At 36.9% G+C, this 22,784-nt stretch overlaps 1 protein-coding gene across 10 annotated transcripts in view; it reads left to right on the forward strand.

The window, feature by feature from the left end:
* The window catches only part of pum2 (pumilio RNA-binding family member 2), an 85,710-nt gene that overhangs the window by 21,030 nt on the left and 41,896 nt on the right, over positions 1 to 22,784 (forward strand). For all 10 annotated transcript variants that reach the window (XM_058756236.1, XM_058756235.1, XM_058756232.1 and 7 more), the window contains exons 6-7: positions 17,801 to 17,973; positions 20,892 to 21,186. In XM_058756236.1, the coding sequence (XP_058612219.1) occupies positions 17,801 to 17,973; positions 20,892 to 21,186 (468 nt within the window). The remainder of the gene's footprint in view (positions 1 to 17,800; positions 17,974 to 20,891; positions 21,187 to 22,784) is intronic.

The following is a 22,784-nucleotide window of genomic DNA, read 5'->3' on the forward strand; positions in this document are numbered from 1 at the left end:
CAAAATGACGGATGACTCGGTGAGAAGAACAGTTGAATAATTTGTTATTATTGTTTTCTTTGTGCACAAAAAGTATTCTCGCTGCTTTGTAAAATTACGGTTGAACTAGGGGTGTGCGATATATGTCGTCTGCGATAATATCGTAATTGTTGTTTTAACGATGTGCAATTTGACATTGAGTATTTTGCAAAAACCAACCAAAACACCCCTACAGAGAGCACGCATTCATTACGTGAAGTCTAGACTAGAGCGCGTGCGCATTTAGAGTGTGTTCTTTCACTGCATGATTCAGTCTATTAAAATGCATTAAGAATGATCACAAAATTCAAGATACGAGGCCAGAAAATGTCAAGTCACCTTTATTTATATAGCGATTTTAACAATACAGATTGTGTCAAAGCAACTTTCCAATATTAAAATAGGAAAATAGTGTCAATAATGTAAAATGACAAATTAAACACTCAATTTTCAGTTAAAGGCATTTCATTATTGAATTCAATGATGTCATTGTCCAGCTCAGTTCAGTTTAAATAGTATCTGTGCAATCAAGTCGACGATATCGCTGGAAATGAAGTTGGCGACAAGGAACCAAATCTCCATCGGTGACAGATTGGAGAAAAAACCTTGGGAGAAACCAGGCTCAGTCGGGGGGCCAGTTCTCCTCTAGCCAGACGAACCAGCAGTTCAATTCCAACAGCAGCAAAGTCAGATTGTGTAAAGGACTAATTTGGTTCCCGTGGTCTTGTCCCGATGGTTGTCTAGGTGATGAGGTCCTCACTTGGGATCCATCTCTGGGGCTCATCTAGGTGTCCTGATCTCCGCTGACTGGATCGGGTGGCTACGGTGATCTCGGAATAAGAAAGAAACAGACTAATATTAGCCATTCTTCTTACGATGTAACAAGTACATCGGGTGTTATGGGAAGTGTTCCCAGTTCTGGTTGACCTAAATAATGCAGCCTAACAATCCTTTAACGGATTTGAATATTAGAAGCGTATTACTGTATTATGTGTAAGCCAGGTTAAAGAGATGGGTCTTCAATCTTGATTTAAACTGAGTGTGTCTGCCTCCCAAACAGTGTTAGGTAGATTGTTCCAGAGTTTTGGCGCTAAATAGGAAAAGGTTCTGCCGCCCCCAGTTGATTTTGATGTTCTAGGTATTATCAAATGGCAGTAGTTTTGAGAACGTAGTGGACGTGGAGGACTATAATGCGATAAGAGTTCGCTCAAGTACTGAGGAGCTAAACCATTCAGGGCTTTATAAGTAATTAACAAGATTTAAAAATGTATAAGATGTTTAATAGGAAGCCAGTGCTTTGTTGACAGAACCGGGCTAATGTGGCCATACTTCCTGGTTCTAGTAAGAACTCTAGCTGCTGCATTTTGGACCATCTGGAGTTTATTTAGCGTGCAGAACAACCACCCAATAAAGCATTACAGTAATCTAACCTTGAGGTCATAAATGCATGAATTAACATTTCTGCATTTGACATTGAGAGCACCGGTCTCAATTTAGATATATTTTTAAGATTAAAAAATGCAGTTTTACAAATGCTAGAAACGTGGCTGTCAAAGGAAAGATTGCAATCAAATAGCACACCTAGTGTGTGTGTATGTATGGGTGTATAAAAATATATATATATATAATACAGTGGGTACGGAAAGTATTCAGACCCCCTTAAATTTTTCACTCTTTGTTATATTGCAGCCATTTGCTAAAATCATTTAAGTTGATTTTTTCCTCATTAATGTACACACATCACCCCATATTGACAGAAAAACACAGAATTGTTGACATTTTTGCAGATTTATTAAAAAAGAAAAACTGAAATATCACATGGTCCTAAGTATTCAGACCCTTTGCTCAGTATTTAGTAGAAGCACCCTTTTGATCTAATACATCCATGAGTCTTTTGGGAAAGATGCAACAAGTTTTTCACACCTGGATTTGGGGATCCTCTGCCATTCCTCCTTGCAGATCCTCTCCAGTTCTGTCAGGTTGGATGGTAGCGTTGGTGGACAGCCATTTTAGGTCTCTCCAGAGATGCTCAATTGGGTTTAAGTCAGGGCTCTGGCTGGGCCATTCAAGAACAGTCACGGAGTTGTTGTGAAGCCACTCCTTCGTTATTTTAGCTGTGTGCTTGGGGTCATTGTCTTGTTGGAAGGTAAACCTACAGCCCAGTCTGAGGTCCTGAGCACTCTGGAGAAGGATTTCGTCCAGGATATCCCTGTACTTGGCCGCATTCATCTTTCCCTCGATTGCAACCAGTCGTCCTGTCCCTGCAGCTGAAAACACCCCACAGCATGATGCTGCCACCACCATGCTTCACTGTTGGGACTGTATTGGACAGGTGATGAGCAGTGCCTGGTTTTCTCCACACATACCGCTTAGAATTAAGGCCAAAAGTTCTATCTTGGTCTCATCAGACCAGAGAATCTTATTCAGGTGTTTTTAGCAAACTCCATGCGGGCTTTCATGTGTCTTGCACTGAGGAGAGGCTTCCGTCGGGCCACTCTGCCATAAAGCCCTGACTGGTGGAGGGCTGATGGTTGACTTTCTACAACTTTCTCCCATCTCCCGACTGCATCTCTGGAGCTCAGCCACAGTGATCTTTGGGTTCTTCTTTACCTCTCTCACCAAGGCTCTTCTCCCCGATAGCTCAGTTTGGCGGACGGCCAGCTCTAGGAAGGGTTCTGGTCGTCCCAAACGCCTTCCATTTAAGGATTATGGAGGCCACTGTGCTCTTAGGAACCTTAAGTGCAGCAGAAATGTTTTTGTAACCTTGGCCAGATCTGTGCCTTGCCACAATTCTGTCTCTGAGCCCTTCAGGCAGTTCCTTTGACCTCATGATTCTCATTTGCTCTGACATGCACTGTGAGCTGTAAGGTCTTATATAGACAGGTGTGTGGCTTTCCTAATCAAGTCCAATCAGTATAATCAAACACAGCTGGACTGAAATGAAGGTGTAGAACCATCTCAAGGATGATCAGAAGAAATAGACAGCACCTGAGTTAAATATATGAGTGTCACAGCAAAGGGTCTGAATACTTAGGACCATGTGATATTTCAGTTTTTCTTTTTAATAAATCTGCAAAAATGTCAACAATTCTGTTTTTTCTGTCAATATGTGGTGCTGTGTGTACATTAATGAGGGAAAAAAATTAACTTAATTGATTTTAGCAAATGGCTGCAATATAACAAAGAGTGAAAAATTTAAGGGGTCTGAATACTTTCTGTACCCACTGTGTGTGTGTGTGTGTATATATATATATATATATATATATATATATATATATATATAAAAATAAATAATATATTAGTGGTGGGCCGTTAATCTATTCTCAAAGTTGGTTTGGGAGCTGGGTCTATACTACGCAAGCTATGATGACTTTCACCTTTATATTTTAGCGCGGATGTATACCTTGCCGAATTGCACTGTAGGGGGCGAGAACGAGTCTTCAAACCTGTTTGTATGCGTGCTAACATGGATGCAGCTATGAAGCCGGGTTTGCTTCAGGAAAATTAATTTTAAGAAGCTTCCCAATGGAAATCGCCAAGTCATTTCTGTCTCGTTACATGGTCACGCTCTCTGTATCGCACAGCGGAGTTCCGCCCGGTTCGCACACACACACACACACACACACACACACAAACAAATGTAAGCGCACACACAAGTGAGCACACTCCCACTCCTATTTGTAAATATTAAGCAAAACGCCTATTTAAATATGACTTCTGTGTCTCTCTGTGTTAATGTATGGCGCAGGCACGGGTTTGTTCACTACTCATACAGAAGACCGTGTGACGCTTGTGGCGATATTAACGTCTGTCGTCTCACTAAATGAGGACATAAATACATGAACAACATCTCCAGAACTGCTCTGAGAGTCACTTCATGAGCATTCGAGCGTTTCATTTGAGAAAAACTATCCTCACGGCAACCCGTCAAAATAAAAGTTCGGTTTCACTTGAAGACATTGGGCAGAACGTAATAGGCTACTACTACTAAAACTATTAAAACCTTATCTTTAAGGAATAATCATACAATGTCTTCAATGTTATTATCAATATTAAATTCTTGATGACTGCTAGTTGTTTACTACTAGTTGTGAACTTATTCTGGTCTACTTGGCAGAATTCAAATGAGCCAAATGAACCATTCCAAGATTACAGTGAGATTAATCTAGATTAAAAAAATTAATCTATGCCCACCACTAATATATATACACACACATACATACACTCACTCCGGGGAAACTTCAGGGAAACGCACGGCGAACGTAGTTCCAGGCAGCTCTTGACCGCATTACATGACCATATCACTTTGCCAAATGATTTCTGTTATTTCAAAGGTCTTACAACAGCAAAATAACCAAGACCCACAACGACACTGGCCAAATAAATAAATATAGTAAACAATATGATAAAAACGACAGATCATGTCCATGTTTTTGCCACAAAATTACGCTTTATTATGTACGGAAAGCACATACTCTATCTCTCCCTCTCTCTCTCCCTCACAGACCGCACATACATAAGTTACAGTTTGCACACACTAACATACATCGCGCTAATGTTGTTAGCACTACTCTGACGATTTTGTCAATAAACAACTTAAAAACTACATGATTTCTCTCATGCGAGGTAACAACAACGGTGCTGTTCGTGAACAAAAGGAACTAAGTTTCACTATAACTCTCTCTCATAACTTAGTTATTAACTGTATTAAGTAAGGAATAATTGACGACGGGCTGTTGGATTATTAGAAAAATAATGCACACCCGAGGTGGTGATGCGGTCACAACGCGAAGCGTATATATTTTGAGGTATTCATCCGTATTTCTACTTAAATCGCTATTGTGAGTAGGATTATTTCTTCCGATTTTATCCAACACCTCCGTTGCTAATTCCTAAATGTCATTTTTAACCTAGTAACGGAGGCTTGAGCCGTTGATAACAGACTAATAATACAGTTAATACAGTTAATAACTTAGTTATGAGAGAGAGAGAGAGAGAACCTCTGTGCGTCTCTCAATAGTAGAGGTCGACCGATTCATCGGTTTTGGCGATTAATCGGCACCGATAGTTGATTGCCACAACTATCTGTTATCGGCAAAAATCCATGCCGATAGTTTTCTGATTTGCAACCGTTGCTGGAGTGGCTGAGAAGGGTCCGCTGGCATTATACAGTGCGAGAACGGCCTTTAGAGGCAGAAATCATTGACAGTACGTGTTGTTTATTTTGACACGTGACACGTGACACTGCGCGCTGCACAGAGCGGAAACTCCAGACTCTCATTTAAATACAGGCGACAGAAAATCCTGCTGCGGAACAGAGCGCCATTCACATAGTTTTCTATTAAATTACATTATATTTGTCCCAAATCATTGTGAATGTACATAATGACTTCACCCTAGGCTATAAATTATGTATTGTGCATTTTTCAGCAAAACGTTTGTCTTTCTGTGGCTCTAATAAAGTCTGTATCCTTCATTTAGAGAACTGTAATACAGATCGCGCGTTCTCTTTCCGCTTGCTCTGTTTTTTGTTTTTTTTTAAACTCCGAACTTCAAACTCATTTATGCCACAATGTTCATTCTTGAAGCAAACTTATGTCCATTTGGTTATTAAATAAATTATTTTAGACCGCCACTTGATTTGAACGCAAAGCGTCTGGTGTGTGTGTGTGTGGGATACCTCTGAGTTCTCCTAGACGCAACGCTGCGCTTTTGCGTGTGACTTAACTTTTTTTTTTTTTTTTTTTTTGAGTAGATAATTATCAAGTGTTAAAAAATAGAAGCAAATAAAGTGTGAGTACACATACAATATTCATATGTATGTAATTTTAATGCTATGGCCTTGTGTAGGTATTTAAAGATGGCCATCTTTAAGCATGACTGTTGAAATTAAATGGTAACACTTAACAATAAGAGTCCATTCGTAGCATTAATGAAAACAAGTATTGTTCCTTGTTAGAGTGTGTTCATTTCAACATTCACTATTAGCTACTAATAGGCTACATTTTTAAATTTTAAAGTTTCTTCTTTTAACATTAGCAAACTATGAAATAACTTTAATGATCAATATAGTAAATAATATTAATATATTTATTCATTTACAAAGTATGGTTCAGTACACTTTTTTTTTTAAATAGTAAAGCACTAGCTCCCTTTCAGTATCCATTTTGAAAACTATCGGTTGATTAATCGGTATCGGCCAGTGTGGTCCAACCTAGCTATCGGTATCGTTAAAATTCACTATCGGTCGACCTCTACTCAATAGTGTTCGGCAGCAATGTCTCTAGTTATAGTGAAACTTAGTTCCTTTTGTTCACGAACAGTTGTTACCTCGCTTGTGAGAAATCATGTAGTTTTTAAGTTGTTTACTGATAAAATCGTCAGAGTAGCGCTAACAACATTAGTGTGACGTATTCTAGTGTGTGCAAACTGTAACTGTTATGTATGTGCGGTCTGTGAGGGAGAGAGAGCGGGAGAGACAGAGTATGTGCTTTCCGTACATAATAAAGCGTAATTTTGTGGCAAAAACATAGACATGGTCTGTCGTTTTATTTGTTTGGCCAGTGTCGTTGTGGGTTTTGGTTTGAAAGACCTTTGAAATAACAGAAAGCATTTGGTGAAGTCATATGGTCATGTAATGCGGTCAAGAGCTGCCTGGAACTACGTCACGTATGCTTCCCTGAAAATAATGCACACCTTAGAACGTTCGTCAGCCAATCAGATTCAAACATTCAACGTCCCGTAGTATAATCTGTTATTAAGGGCTCAAGCCTCCGTTACTAGGTTTAAAATGACGTTTTGGAATTAGCAACGGAGGCGTTGGATGAAATGCGGAAGAAATAATCCTACTCACAATAGCGATTTAAGTAGAAATACTGGACGAATGCCTTGAAATATATCATCTGATCGATGTCTTGAGGTGTGGCAACCGTAGTATAAGCGGAATAATTGACTTCGGTCCGTTGAATTATTAGAAAATAATGCACACCGAGGTGGTGATGCAGTCACGACATATATATATATATATATATATATATATATATATATATATATATATATATATATATATATATATATATATATATATCATATATTTACAATCACACGAAGAGTGCCGTTTTTGTTCAAAATAAGCATGATTGTGATATTAATTTTATACAACAGTTAATATTAAGAGACTTGCGTTTTAGACACCATATTGCTTGTTTTTGCTCCATTTCACCAACAAAAAACATTCCAAACACAGCCACAGCACTGTTTTGTGTCTCTGAGCAACATGACGGTGTTTCGTTTCCTGAATGAATCAACCATTTAAATGATTCGGTTCAGTCGCATTGCTGCCAAGTATATGTTCATTTTAAAGTAATTTCAAATATCAGTATTTAATGTTTTATGTTTAAAATATCAAAACATTATGTATTTGTAACTGCAGGTTAAAGCACTCCATGTCCTAAACAGTGTGTAAATACATCTAAATGGCACTTCAGATGCAACTTCTGCAAAGATTAATTTTGATACTGGTTTCATTTGTTTGGTAACAGCCTAAATGTCTTATTATTCTAATTGACTAATTGAATGTAACAATTTGACTCAAAAGATGTATACTTTTAGAAAAAAAAAGGCTTTATTACAGGTAAAATTGCCCATAAAAGGTAAAAATCAATTTAAAGTTATATGAAAAGATTAATTTCTATCACTGATGTGAACTGACCACACAGAATATGAAGAATATCAAAAACTGCAGCTGTCCACGGTAGTCAGATATCAGCACAATAACACAGTCGGCAAAATATCGTCTAATTATCGTTATCGAAAAAATCCCCAAAAATATTGAGAGAGAATTTTTTTTCAATCTGCACCCTCAGTTGATGTTTTTAAATCCCTTGTGAAAACACATTTGTTTTCTTTGGCTTTTAATTGTTGATCTTTAATTGTTAATTGTTATTGTTGATATCTATTGTAGTTTTGCTGTGTTGCTGTACAGTCCTTTGGTCTACTTTGTAGTGGAAAGGGCTTTATAAATAAAGTAGACTTGAGACTTAATTTGTGTTCCGAAGTCTTACGGGTTTGGAACGACATAAGGGTGAGTAATTAATGACAGAATTTTCATTTTTGGGTGAACTAACCCATTAATTCTTGGTTTATTTAAAAAACAAAACAAAAAAAAGAACAGAATAGGCATTTCTCCTTTTTACCCCATAGAAATAAGTAACTGGTCCCACCCCTGGGTGGGTGGGACAGCCTTGGTTACTTGGCAGTGGACTGACTTACTGTTTACAAACCAACACACCCCAGAAAAGAGTAGTCAGAAACCGAGCCATCTGTTTCCATTATTATTGGTCCTTTAAGATTTGACACATTGTTTGCGTATGATACAGTCATGGACAAAAATATCGGCACCCTTGGTAAATATGATCAAAGAAGGCTGTGAAAATGAATCTGCATTGTTAATCCTTTTGATCTTTTTATTTTAAAAATTCACAAAAATCTAACCTTTCATTGGATAATAAGAATTTAAAATGGGGGAAATATCATTATGAAATAAATGTTTTTCTCAAATACATGTTGGACACAATTGACCTATCGGTAAGCCCCGACCCCCTTAGTTACTGTTGCTCCCTCGGACAAACAAATGGAGTTGTCCACTGTCTTTCAATGATAGCTACAGTGTGAAAACCTTGTCCCACAATGTTTTTGCACAATTTTGGACACAGAAGACCACCAAATGGGAATTAAATATTCCATGGAGGGATTTATAAAATATTTAAAAATAAATACGGTGGGTAACTCGACGCGAGGGTTTACAGATTACAATGTAAGCGGGAGAAGTCTCATATTACGGTCGGTCATCACGATCGCGGATGGCAACATGCAGGATCAACACTGTTCATGTATCGCAGGGTACGATTAAATTAATGTACATTTAACCAGTTTAATATGGAGAGGCACTGAAATGTAGACCTACTTTTGTGTGTTTTTGACCTACACTGTACAAGACGCGAGAACAGTCCACTATTTAGGTTTGTACATTAGCATGGACTCACTAACTTTAACGTTAGCAAGTTTTAGCCAGAGATACCTTGCTAAAGCACAAAATAACATTAACGTTCTGCTTGAGCAGATGAAAACTGTAACTTAATGAGTGTATGACAACCAGAAAATGAATGTTTTTGCCTTCATTTGTATTGGGGTGAATACTTAGGGACATTTTGCTCTGTTTTGTTTGGATTCAGGAAATGTAATAAAATAAATTATATTGCCCATCCTCTCAGGATACCTGGAATCAGTGTTACAAGTACCCCAGGCACATCATTTTTCCATTTTTGCAGCATAAACCCCATAAAACCGATGCGAGCTTCGGATCGTCCAATGTTTCTCTATGGCGCTGAAACCTAAATATGTCCGAGTTCCGCTCCCCGTGCAACTGATACTCGACTGCCATTGGCTAGTCTGCATTCGAGGGGAGGGGCTTACCGATAGGTCAATTATTGGCACTTCTAGAAATTCTTATGAGTAAAATATCTCTGAAGTACAGTGGGGCAAAAAAGTATTTAGTCAGCCACCAATTGTGCAAGTTCTCCCACTTAAAAATATGAGAGAGGCCTGTAATTTTCATCATAGGTATACCTCAACTATGAGAGACAAAATGAGAAAAAAAAAAATCCAGAAAATCACATTGTAGGATTTTTAAAGAATTTATTTGCAAATTATGGTGGAAAATAAGTATTTGGTCAATAACAAAATTTCATCTCAATACTTTGTTATATACCCTTTGTTGGCAATGACAGAGGTCAAATGTTTTCTGTAAGTCTTCACACACTGTTGCTGGTATTTTGGCCCATTCCTCCATGCAGATCTCCTCTAGAGCAGTAATGTTTTGGGGCTGTCGCTGGGCAACACGGACTTTCAACTCCCTCCAAAGATTTTCGATGGGGTTGAGATCTGGAGACTGGCTTAGGCCACTCCAGGACCTTGAAATGCTTCTTACGAATCCACTCCTTCGTTGCCCGGGCGGTGTGTTTGGGATCATTGTCATGCTGAAAGACACAGACACGTTTCATCTTCAATGCCCTCGCTGATGGAAGGAGGTTTTCACTCAAAATCTCACGATACATGGCCCCATTCATTCTTTTGTTTACACGGATCAGTCGTCCTGGCCCCTTTGCAGAAAAACAGCCCCAAAGCATGATGTTTCCACCCCCATGCTTCACAGTAGGTATGGTGTTCTTTGAATGCAACTCGGCATTCTTTGAGTTTTTACCAAAAATTTCTATTAAAAGTTCACCATATGACATTCTCCCAATCCTCTTCTGGATCATCCAAATGCTCTCTAGCAAACTTCAGACGGGCCCGGACATGTACTGGCTTAAGCAGGGGGACACGTCTGGCACTGCAGGCTTTGAGTCCCTGGTGGCGCAGTGTGTTACTGATGGTAGCCTTTGTTACTTTGGTCCCAGCTCTCTGCAGGTCATTCACTAGGTCCCCCCGTGTGGTTCTGGGATTTTTGCTCACAGTTCTTGTGATCATTTTGACCCCACGGGTGAGATCTTCATGGAGCCCCAGATCGAGGGAGATTATCAGTGGTCTTGTATGTCTTCCATTTTCTAATAATTGCTCCCACAGTTGATTTCTTCACACCAAGCTGCTTACCTATTGCAGATTCAGTCTTCCCAGCCTGGTGCAGGTCTACAATTTTGTTTCTGGTGTCCTTTGACAGCTCTTTGGTCTTGGCCATGGTGGAGTTTGGAGTTGGACTGTTTGAGGTTGTGGACAGGTGTCTTTTATACTGATAACGAGTTCAAACAGATGCCATTAATACAGGTAACGAGTGGAGGACAGAGGAGCCTCTTAAAGAAGAAGTTACAGGTCTGTGAGAGCCAGAAATGTTGCTTGTTTGTAGGTGACCAAATACTTATTTTACCGAGGAATTTACCAATTAATTCTTTAAAAATCCTACAATGTGATTTTCTGGATTTTTTTTTCTCATTTTGTGTCTCATAGTTGAGGTATACCTATGATGAAAATTACAGGCCTCTCTCATCTTTTTAAGTGGGAGAACTTGCACAATTGGTGGCTGACTAAATACTTTTTTGCCCCACTGTATATTCCCATTCATATTCACAATCGTGAGCACTCCAGGGTGATTATGAATATGAAATTATCCAGCCATGGCTTCCTGCTTCACAGAAATATAAATAGGAGGGGAAACAAAGCCCAAATTCCCTTAATCATCCATCACAATGAGAAAAACCAGAGAATATATTTCTGATGTGCAGCAAAAGATAATTGAGCTTCACAAATTCCCATTTCCACCATCAGGACAATAATTAAGAAGTTCCCATCAACATAAAATGTTACGAAACTGCCTGGAAGAAGACATGTCTATATTGTCCTAATGCACGGTGAGAAGGAGAATTTGAGTGGCTAAAGATTCTACAAGGACCACAGCTGGAGAATTGCAGAAAATAGTTGAGTCTCGGGGTCAGAAAACCTTAAAAAAAAATAGTCAAACGGCACCTACATCAACATGTTGTTTGGGAGGGTTTCAAGAAATATTCTCCTATTTCATCCAAAAACAAACTCCAGCATATTCAGTTATCAGACACGACTGGAACTTCAAATGAGACTGGCCTCTATGGTCAGATGAAACTAAAAAATTCGATTTTTAGCAGCAAACCCTGAAATACAATGAAATAAACTGCTGTATTTTTGATGTTTTGATGGCCTAAATTTCTGCTGGAGGTCCTGGACATCTTGTTTAGACACATGGCATCATGGATTCTATCAAATACCAACAGATAAAAAAAATTAATAAGTGACTGACTCTGTTAGAAATCTTATAATGGGCCATGTTTGGATCTTCCAACCGTACAATAATCCACACACAAAAATGGGTCACTGAGCACAAAACCAAGCTTCTGCTATGGCCATTCCAGTCCTCTGAACCCTATAGAAAATGAGCGAGGTGAACTGAAGAGAAGCACCAACATGGAGCTGGGAATCTAAAGGGTCTGGAGCAGTGTTAATTTCGTCAACGAAGACGACGACAAAAAATATTCATTAACAAACCTTTTTTTCTGTGACTAAGACTAGACGTTGATGAGCTAAAAATAATAACTGATGATTAAAAACTATGACAAAATTTATGCCGCGTCTTCGTTAACAAGACGGGACTAGAATGTTATTTGAGGAGTACAGGACATTCAAAATACATCCTATAGGCTAAGTTAACTGTCTTGTCTTTCAAAATGTGTGTCCCTGTCATTGGATTGCAATCAGATGAGGTGCGTTCGCATATCTAGTCTCAGTATGGCAGCCGCAGTGGACGGATAGGCTACCAAAACGCGAACTAATGATCTGAAACAATGGCCTCAGCACCTGAAGGGCTAGGGATAGGGTGACCAGATGTCCCGTTTTTCCCGGCAGTCACAATTCGTTGTTGATTAACTTAAAGTTAGTGAAGGCGGGATAGGCGGAATTGCGCTGGTAGAAGCGCTCTCTCTTGCACACGCTCCACTTCTTCAGTTCTCATACAGCACGTGATCAGTTCTCAGCGCTCAAAAACACACACAGCAGTCCAAATGTCTATTGTGTAAAGTATCTCACGTACATGCAGTGTGGCTTAAGTGAACGTAAACAGGTGGGTGAAAACTGAATTTGTGTCAGTAAGTATTACATGCATCGGTCTTAAATGGACAGCATTCCTAATTAAATACCTATCTGTGTCATTAATGCTAACCAACAAAAGATGTTAAATAAATGTATACATGTTAAGTAAACCTACTGTATCTGAAAACTGAGTTTAATTTGTATCTCTACCAAAAAATGAATATTTATTCCAGTTTTTCCAAATTCAATCCTTGATTCAAATTTCTCATAAGCTTATTGATTTAAAGAGAGAATAGTTAATGACTATTTTTGTTTGAAGACTACATATAAAATGGCGGTAACACTTTATTTTAAGGTCTCTTAACTAGTTGCTAATTAACATGCATGTTAATAGAATATTAGCCATTTATTAGTAGTAATTAAGCACATATTAATGCCTTATTCTACATGACCTTATTCTACATCCCTAATCCTACCCAATACCCAAACTTAACAACTACCTAATAAGCAGCAAATTAGGAATTTGTTGAGGGAAAAGTCGTAGTTAATAGTCAATAAGTGTTCCCTATTCTAAAGTGTTACCAAAATGGCTACCAAAATAAATGTTGGTAACTGCAGTTTGACTAAAAGTAGCCTAATGACTAAAACTATGAAAGACTCAAATTACTAAAATGTGACTAAGACTATTAAGCATTTTCGTCTCAAGATAAAGACTAAGACTAAATAAAAAATGCCTGCCAAAATTAACACTGGTCTGGAGTGATTCTGGATGAAGAAAAGGTCTCTGAACTCTTGTCAGGTGTTCTCTAACCTCATCAGGCATTATAGCAGAAAATTTAGAGCTGTTAAACTGGCAAATGGAGGTTTCAAAAAGTATTGAATAAAAGGGTGCCGTTAATTGTGGCCAATGTGTATTAGAGAAAAAAAACATTTATTTCATAATGATATTTCCCCCATTTTAAATTCTAATTATCCAATGAAAGGTTAGATTTTTGTGATTTTATTTTTTTTATTTTTTTTATTTTTATTTTTATTTATTTTTTATTTTATAAAAGATCAAAAGGATTAACAATGCAGATTAATTTTCACAGCCTTCTTTGAACATATTTACCAAGGGTGCCGATATTTTTGGCCATGACTGTATATAAAGATATGCCAATAAAAATCACACAGAAGAAAGTATGTCATGTCATTTCCCTTTAAGGAAATAAATATGGTCAGTTTTGATTTCATGGCTTTGAAAAGTAAAGATGCACAGAGCTGGGTAGATTACTTACAAATTGTAATTCGTTACTGGTTTTTATATTTTAAATTTATTACAATTTATAATATACCATTACATTACACATTTTAGGTAATGTAATCAGACTACTTTCAGATTACTTTTGACCAATCTCGTCTTCTACCATATTGATCTAATTTTATACCATATTGATATAATAATACAAAGATTAAGAAAATATATTCCATTCATTGTTATAGCAACATGAAGTGCATTAAGCATTATATTATGTCACGGTTTCCCAGACTGTGGTTTAAGGAACTGCAAGGGGTTTATGAGTTTAAAGAAAAAAAAAATATAGCTGCAAGCAGCGATGGCGGGCCCAAGCCATCAGTGCAAACGCCACCCCGGTGGCATCAGGAAAACTGTGCCCAGCGGGCACATGCATTACAGTAACCCTCTGGCAGTCTGCTTTTGAGGGATACAGCAATGAAAGGGATAATCCAAACTATCAAGACATTGAGACACACACACACACACACACACACACACACACACACATACACATAACAATATATACAATTTTGGTAACACTTTCAATAAGGTTTCAGTTATTAACATTAACTATATTAATTAATATGAACAATAATTATATAGCTTTTATTAATGTTGGTCTCTCTCTATTCTCTCTTTCTCACACACAAACTCACACATAAAGAACAATGTAAATCTTTTGTAACACTTTTCAATAGGTTTTTATTTTTTAACATTATATAAGTTAACATTAAGTTAGCATGAACAATAATTTTATAGCATTTATGAATCTTGGTTAATGATATGTTCAAATTTGACTACTACATTATTCATTAAAATTTCTGGTTAATGTACATCAGTTACAGTACCATGAACTAACATAAAGATTTTTTTACTAACACAAATAAATATAGTAAAACATATGTTGTTCATACTTAGTTTGTTAGTTTTGAATGAACTAATGTTAAAAACTATGTTCTTGAACTATACTAGTAAACGAACAATAATTACATAATATTTATTAATGTTAATTAATGTTAAGTTAAAAATATATTAATACATTATTAAAATTTAAAGTTGTATCTTAACATTAGTTTGTTCTGTGAATTAACATAAAATTAATATTTTTAATGTTAGTGTTAACTAACATTAAATAAGATTAATAAATTATTTTAAATTATATTGTTCCTTTTTAGTTCATGTTAACCAAAGAGACCTTAATGTAAATTGTAACCAATACTTTTTTATATTCTATAACTATTAAAAAAATAAAATAAATAAATAACTAAAAAATAAAATAAATGAAAAAAATAAAACATTTTATTTATTTATATATATAAGAATACTGACAGTACAGAACATTCAGATGATTCTATGCATTATTTTTCATTCTGATACACAGACAGGCAGCTCATGAAAAATAAGGTCATGCCTCCATCTGGTGGTCACCTTTAAACCAATTTCAGTGATAGTTTTAATTGTTTTGTGGCCCCTGAGCATGATACATTTTTGAAACCAAGCATGTTTCCTCAGAATGACTTGTTATATTTATGTAAAAAGTTTTGAAGTGTTTGGAAACTGCACTTTAAAGATATAAGTAAATTACTGCTATTTTTTTTTACTGTTACTTTAATAAATCACCATTGCCACACCGTTCGAGAGATCCTAAATCTGTCCACAATTTAAAATCTTCAGTATATTGGCATCATGTTGACAAAGTTTGGTGTGAACTACTTGTTTCTGCTTGGAGGAGTATGAATTTATTTACAGCCTGTTTTCTCAAAAAACAAACATTAAAATAAAAATAGCCGACTTCCTGTTGGTCGTAGCTAATGACTGTAAATTAGAAAGTTGTCCGGCTTAATAAGAACAATTTATGTACCGAGTTTGGTGTCTTTAGCTAAAACTAACCCCCCCACTTTTGACAAAAGGTGGCGCTATAGAGTGCCTCTTCCACGCCCATTTATGAGCTTTTGCCGGTGTCTATCTGTCACTAATACGGATATGTGTATTGAGTTTTATGGAATTCTAAGCATGTTATCTGCCTCAAAATCACCGGAAAAGAATAATCAACTTTGACATATTACCACGGCAACAATATTTTAGATATCAATATTCCCTTCACAGTTTTACATCGGCCGTGTTTTGTCATTATTCTGATGAAGTTTGAAGCAAATCGGGTAAAAATAAGATGCTGAATTCAAAGAATTTTGAAGTTGACACATTTCCTGTTGCCAGTTGGTGGCGGTATAACTTTTACTCATAATAATCACATCTATTCGATCGGCATCATGCAACGAACAAACCCCTGAAGTTTGATCAAAATAAGACAATGTATGTGGATGTTATTAGACATTTCCTGTTTCTCATTTTTCGCCATAATTCATCGCCTCGCCACGGGCAAACCGTTCGAGATATCAAAAATCCCTCCGCAATTTAGCATCCCCAATGTCTTGAGATCATGTTCACCGAGTTTGGTGGCAATCGGATGGAAGTCCTCAGAGGAGTATTTAAAATTCCAGAGCATGGGCTTTTCAAACAGCCCTAAATAGCCGACTTCCTGTTGGCCGGAGCCTATGACATGTAGCGCGAAAGTTGTTCAGCTCAATGAGATCTATATGTGTTCCGAGTTTCATATGAATACGTGCAGGTATGTGTGAGCTACATATCATGTTTTCAGACTGTGTTCTAGGGGTCGCTGTAGAGCCCCTGTGCCACGCCCAGGTCCCAGCCTCTGCGGCTTCCTAATGACCGCAGATTCCAACGTGTGTGCAAATTTTCAAGAGTTTTTGAGCACGTTAAGGCCCCCAAAAACGCAAAAAAAATAATAATAATAATCCTGAAGGAATCAATAGGGCCCTCGCCATTCTGGCTTGGACCCTAATAATAATCAATTAAATCATAAAAATGTTAAATCAGAATAAAACACTTACTAAAAAAAAGAAATATTTTATTTGTTTATCTGCATGTCATGTGACCATAACCTACATCAGAGAACCATGAACTTGCAAATGTTATACTCTATAAAGTCTTATTTTAAAATCTTAGGGGTACTTTAAGTAAACATATCAGGTGAAAGTGGATCAGATTAAAAAAGTGAATGTGTATTCATAAATTTGTGCATTTTAATGTGTTTGAAAGACAAAAGCCTTCTAAAGGCATAGAAATACATGGTTAAACAACCTACAGAGTGATAATTCAAATAAAAATTAATGTTCATCAGTATTTGATGCAATGTTGAAACACTTCTTAAACATGAATTGATTTTTGTAAATCCAGTCTTTGTGTGAATGTGGACAAAACTGGAAGACTGAGTGTATATAAGCGGTCAGTTATTTTAGAAAGGAACATTAAAAGGTGAAAAAGTGGAATTAGGGAGAATCAATAAAGTATGAATAATTTATTGCTATTGTGTAAATAGTTTAGATTACGATTATTTTAAAATTTAATTTAATCTAATTAGAAGTACTTAATTTTTGGAATCTGATTACGTAATCCAGATTACATGTAATCAGTTACTACCCAGCTCTGAAGATGCATATCGCCTGCTGGTATTTTATTTTATTTTTTTATCTTTGAATGGCTCAAAATCTACAAAGGGGTGATTTAAATATAACACATCATGTAAAAAAAAAATAAAAAAAAATTTATGATCTTTTATTGGAAAATTAACCATTTGATCAAACATTGATAATTGCCTTAATCTTTTAAACAACTGAAAAAATAGTCATCAAACTACAATTTATAAAAATTACCTATCAAGTTCTCGATTTTATGTATCAACATATGAGAGTCAAATTTTATGTCTAGGGACTCCTCTCAAGATCAATCATTTAACAGTTCTGTTGCCAAAATTGTGAAACAAGATCAGTCAAGAATAGAAATTATTGAAAATAACTTGATTTTTGGTGATTCCAGGGTGGAGCAGATGCAGATCCAGATGGCAGGGAGAAAGGTGATTCAAAAGAAAAGACTTCTCCATTTGAAGAAGACAAAAGTCCTGAGTTGAAAGTCGGAGATGAAGGGGATGCCTCAAAAGCAAATTCCAGAGGATTGCTGAATGGGATGGATCGCGACTGTAAAGACTTCAAGTATGATGGTTCTTTTGCTCATTAAACTTGTAACAGTGTTTACAAAAAAATTTAACTTTCTTTTAAAAAGTATTTAAACAGCCTTCTACAATGCGAGTAAATCACTTGCATATGCAACAAAATTTCCATGCTAGGCAATCAAATAATGTCTATCGTTAGCCATTGGCTAATAATTTGTTAGATTTCACTTGCCAGTGTTTGAGTTGGAGACTAAGTATACGTTTAACACAGATATTTCACTTATCTTCATTCATTTTGAACACTGTGTGCTTGATTTTTCACTTTAAAGCACAGTTTTAATTCATCTCAATGGATGCGCACCGTATTTGGCGTACCATAAACTCCAGGGTGAAGGTGCTCGACTAGTTGTTACTTAGTTGAAAGCGTTCAGTGTATTTCTCACACAAGCAAAAAGAGAGCAAGACAGTTTTACTTAGCACATAGATTTGATGTGCTACATGTAAATTATTTTCTTTGTTGTATTGTCCTGTCAAAATAGTGGAGTTCATTTAGAGTTATTTAGCCTTTAAAGTCCCTGTGAAATTTTTTTTGTGTGTTAGTATCAATATGTTAGTCTTAATGTTATCTATAAGGCAGTTTTCTTCAAAACAGTGACAAAATTCGCGATTTACGTAACAATTAGAGTAACGATTCAGACAGTGTAAATAAATATGCTTTCGATTGGGACAGATGAGGTCTGGTTTCGCCTTGTCACGTGAACCGTGGCAGCGCACACAGTCTGATCTGGACTTTGCCTCCGGTCCAGAGATGCGATCACACGGAGCGAATCATATGCACGTGTCGGCATATATTAAACACTTTTAAAACTACACAGCCTCAGCGTGATTATGATCGCTATTTTGTTTTAGGAAGAGTTTCATATTGAATCTGGGGGGTCATCTATTAGACTGTGGCTGTTAAATGCGGCTTTACCGAGCTCAATGGCTCTGGCCCGAGCAGATATAAATAATTGGCTATTTTAAAACGGGGGTGGGGCTGCTCGATATATCCCACCCTGTCTTCCTGTTTCAGTTGAAATTGCGTCACCACATAGAATAATGCTGCGTGTTTCATGGCACTTCAGTGGACCTTTAAGAACAAGTAGAAGCCACTTCTGGTTTCTTCGGTAGTAAGCAGAGCTATTGTGCAAATGGCAGTGTCGTTGGCTTGTGCTCAACTATTACAGTCACTGTTTTGATTTCAACAAATCAGTTTGAGCGAATGTAGACAACATGATTAATATTCATAAACCCAGCAGATCATCAGATCGTAGTGTGTTTTATATTGTTACCAGAATTAGTATTATTATATTATCAGTATTATTGTTAGGTTATTTTTTCTTCTTTTTTTTTTCAGAAAAACTGAATGACCAACAATGTCTCAACACCACCACTAATCCTAATTTCAGTTAAAATGAAAAATATGCAGTCATACTTTTTCATTCATGCATGGTTACCATGTTTTAGTTATAATAAAAATGCTGAAAGTGTACTTTTAGATCATATATTTTATATAAATAAATAAATAAATAAACTTCAACTTCATTTCAGCATCAGGCGCGAGTCAAACGGAAACGGCGCGCGTATAGCCTGCATAATTTCATATCAAATCGCGAAAGAAACTGAGCATGCAATGTCGTGATCAGTTAAGTCACAAAATTACCAAAAAGGCGATTAAAGCTGCCATAAAACTGTGCATGCATGTAATATGTTATATGAGTTACATTAAGAACATGTCTCTGAAATTGTTTTCAAAACTGTCCTGGAGCATCCTAGCACTGTCTCCCTCATCTAACACACCCGATTCAACTCATTAAAAGAGACTGAAATGGGTCAGAAAAGGTAGAGTTGAGAGAAAATACGATGCGTGTCAGATCCGCGTCATGTTCAGTAGGTGCAGCTCTTAAAGAAATGGAAGCCAAAACAATCTAATAACCAGCTGCTGTGATGTCTGTTCATCAAGAACAAAAGAAAAAAGGAAATCAATAACTTTTATAGTTTTAAGGATTCATCTGTATTTAGATTAGAATTTAGTGTTTGATAACTTTATTCAATATCTGTATATTTCTTGAGGGGCACAGGTTGATAAATATGACATTTATTATAATGGGATTATGTGAAGATTATTTTAAGTTCACTTAAATTAGAAGTTATTTTTAAAGTCTAATAAACGTTAAAATTGATAGCTCTTAATTATAATGTAAAGTTGAATGGCTATAGTTAATGATTAAATATTAGGGGGAAACATTTGTATAGGGAAATCAGTATTAATTGGTATCAGTGATACTGGCCTTCAGTCATAAAAAAGATGCCATTAAACAAATATCAAAAATATACTGTTTTTATGTTGTTTGTACATTAATTTGAAGATTGAATGTGAAATTATTGCAATATAAAAGTATATTTAAAGACTTTAATGTTAGGTGGGATTAATCACGATTAATTTCAGAAAAATGTGCGATTAATAAGTGATTTTTTTTTTTTTTTAATTGATTGACAGCACATATATATATATATATATATATATATATATATATATATATATATATATATATGTATATATGGCAATTCTATTGCCAATGTGTGCCAAAGAAAAATAAAGTTATTGGTTTAGAATGGTTTAAAATTCAAATTGAAGAGCAATTTTGACAGACATGTAGAGTGACAAACCAGTTACCTTATTTGCTATTAAGTACCTAATAAATATATGCCCTGAACCTTTATAGGCTTTTTTGTTGGCTGACACTAGACCTTGTATGGATCCAGCTAAAGTAATAAGCTAAAACTAAGCTAAAGCTAAAAAAAAATTCAGCCTTTAATAGAATAGCAATTAGTGAAACTGTAAGAATGTCACTGCTTTCTTTTTGTTTTATGATAGTGAAGTATCCATGCTTTGATTTAAAAACTTATTTCCTACAGCCCTACCCCAGGCAGTCGCCAGGCTTCCCCCACAGAGGCCGTAGAACGGTTGGGCCCCAATCAGGCCGGGTTGGAAATTATGGCACAGCACCACCCGCATACTCTGCAGCCACCCAACCCTGTCACAAACAAACCTCCCACCGAGGACTTCCAGAGCCAGGAAGCCCAGAGCATGGGCGGCATGGAGCATCAAGCAGGCATGGAGTCGCTCCAATTTGACTATGCTGGGAACCAGATCCAGGTGGACTCATCTGGTGCTCCAGTCGGCTTGTTTGACTACAACTCCCAACAGCAGGTACAACTGCTCACCTGCAGTTAATAATTATATTTACACTTACTTTTGTTTTTTGTTTACAGTTACTTTTACTTTTTGTTTGTTTTTGCAGTATGAAGGGTCAATGTCTTGACAACGTGAAACTTCATTTGCATTGTATTTGACTTCTTTAATGTGACATGTCTTAGTGAAACGGAGTGTCCAGCTGAAATAATGTGTGTGGGACTTTGAATTGTAATGAGGGAAAGAAATGAAACCAAGGACCAAGTTGCAACCTGGGTATCTTTTTGCCACTACAGGTGCTGGTCATATAATTAGAATATCATCAAAAAGTTGATTTATTTCACTAATTCCATTCAAAAAGTGAAACTTGTATATTATATTCATTCATTATATACAGACTGATAGATTTCAAATGTTTATTTCTTTTAATTTTGATGATTATAACTGACAACTAAGGAAAATCCCAAATTCAGTATCTCAGAAAATTAGAATATTACTTAAGACCAATACAAAGAAAGGATTTTTAGAAATCTTGGCCAACTGAAAAGTATGAGCATGTACATCACTCAATACTTAGTTGGGGCTCCTTTTGCCTGAATTACTGCAGCAATGCGGCGTGGCATGGAGTCGATCAGTCTGTGGCACTGCTCAGGTGTTATGAGAGCCCAGGTTGCTCTGATAGTGGCCTTCAGCTCTTCTGCATTGTTGGGTCTGGCATATCGCATCTTCCTCTTCACAATACCCCATAGATTTTCTATGGGGTTAAGGTCAGGCGAGTTTGCTGGCCAATTAAGAACAGGGATACCATGGTCCTTAAACCAGATACTGGTTGCTTTGGCACGGTGTGCAGGTGCCAAGTCCTGTTGGAAAATGAAATCTGCATCTCCATAAAGTTGGTCAGCAGCAGGAAGCATGAAGTGCTCTAAAACTTCCTGGTATACGGCTGCGTTGACCTTGGACCTCAGAAAACACAGTGGACCAACACCAGCAGATGACATGGCACCCCAAACCATCACTGACTGTGGAAACTTTACACTGGACGTCAAGCAGCTTGGATTCTGTGCCTCTCCAGTCTTCCTCCAGACTCTGGGACCTTAATTTCCAAATGAAATGCAAAATTACTTTCATCTGAAAAGAGGACTTTGGACCACTGAGCAACAGTCCTGTTCTTTTTCTCCACAGCCCAGGTAAGACACTTCTGACGTTGTCTCTGGTTCAGAAGTGGCTTGGTAGCCCTTTTCCTGAAGACATCTGAGCGTGGTGACTCTTGATGCACTGACTCCAGCTTCAGTCCACTCCTTGTGAAGCTCTCACAAGTGTTTGAATCAGCTTTGCTTGACAGTATTCTCAAGCTTGCAGTCATCCCTGTTTCTTGTGCACCTTTTCCTACCCAAATTCTTCCTTCCAGTCAACTTTGCATTTAATATGCTTTGATACAGCACTCTGTAAACAGCCACACCTTTCAGTAATGACCCTCTGTAACTTACCCTCTTTGTGGAGGGCATCAATGTTCGTCTTCTGGATCATTGCCAAGTCAGCAGTCTTCTCCATTATTGTGGTTTCAAAGAACAAGAGATATCGGGAATTTATACTGTAGGGTTTCATTAATTGAAACT

Source organism: Onychostoma macrolepis, chromosome 20 (genome assembly GCF_012432095.1).
Source record: "Onychostoma macrolepis isolate SWU-2019 chromosome 20, ASM1243209v1, whole genome shotgun sequence".
NCBI lineage: Eukaryota > Metazoa > Chordata > Actinopteri > Cypriniformes > Cyprinidae > Onychostoma > Onychostoma macrolepis.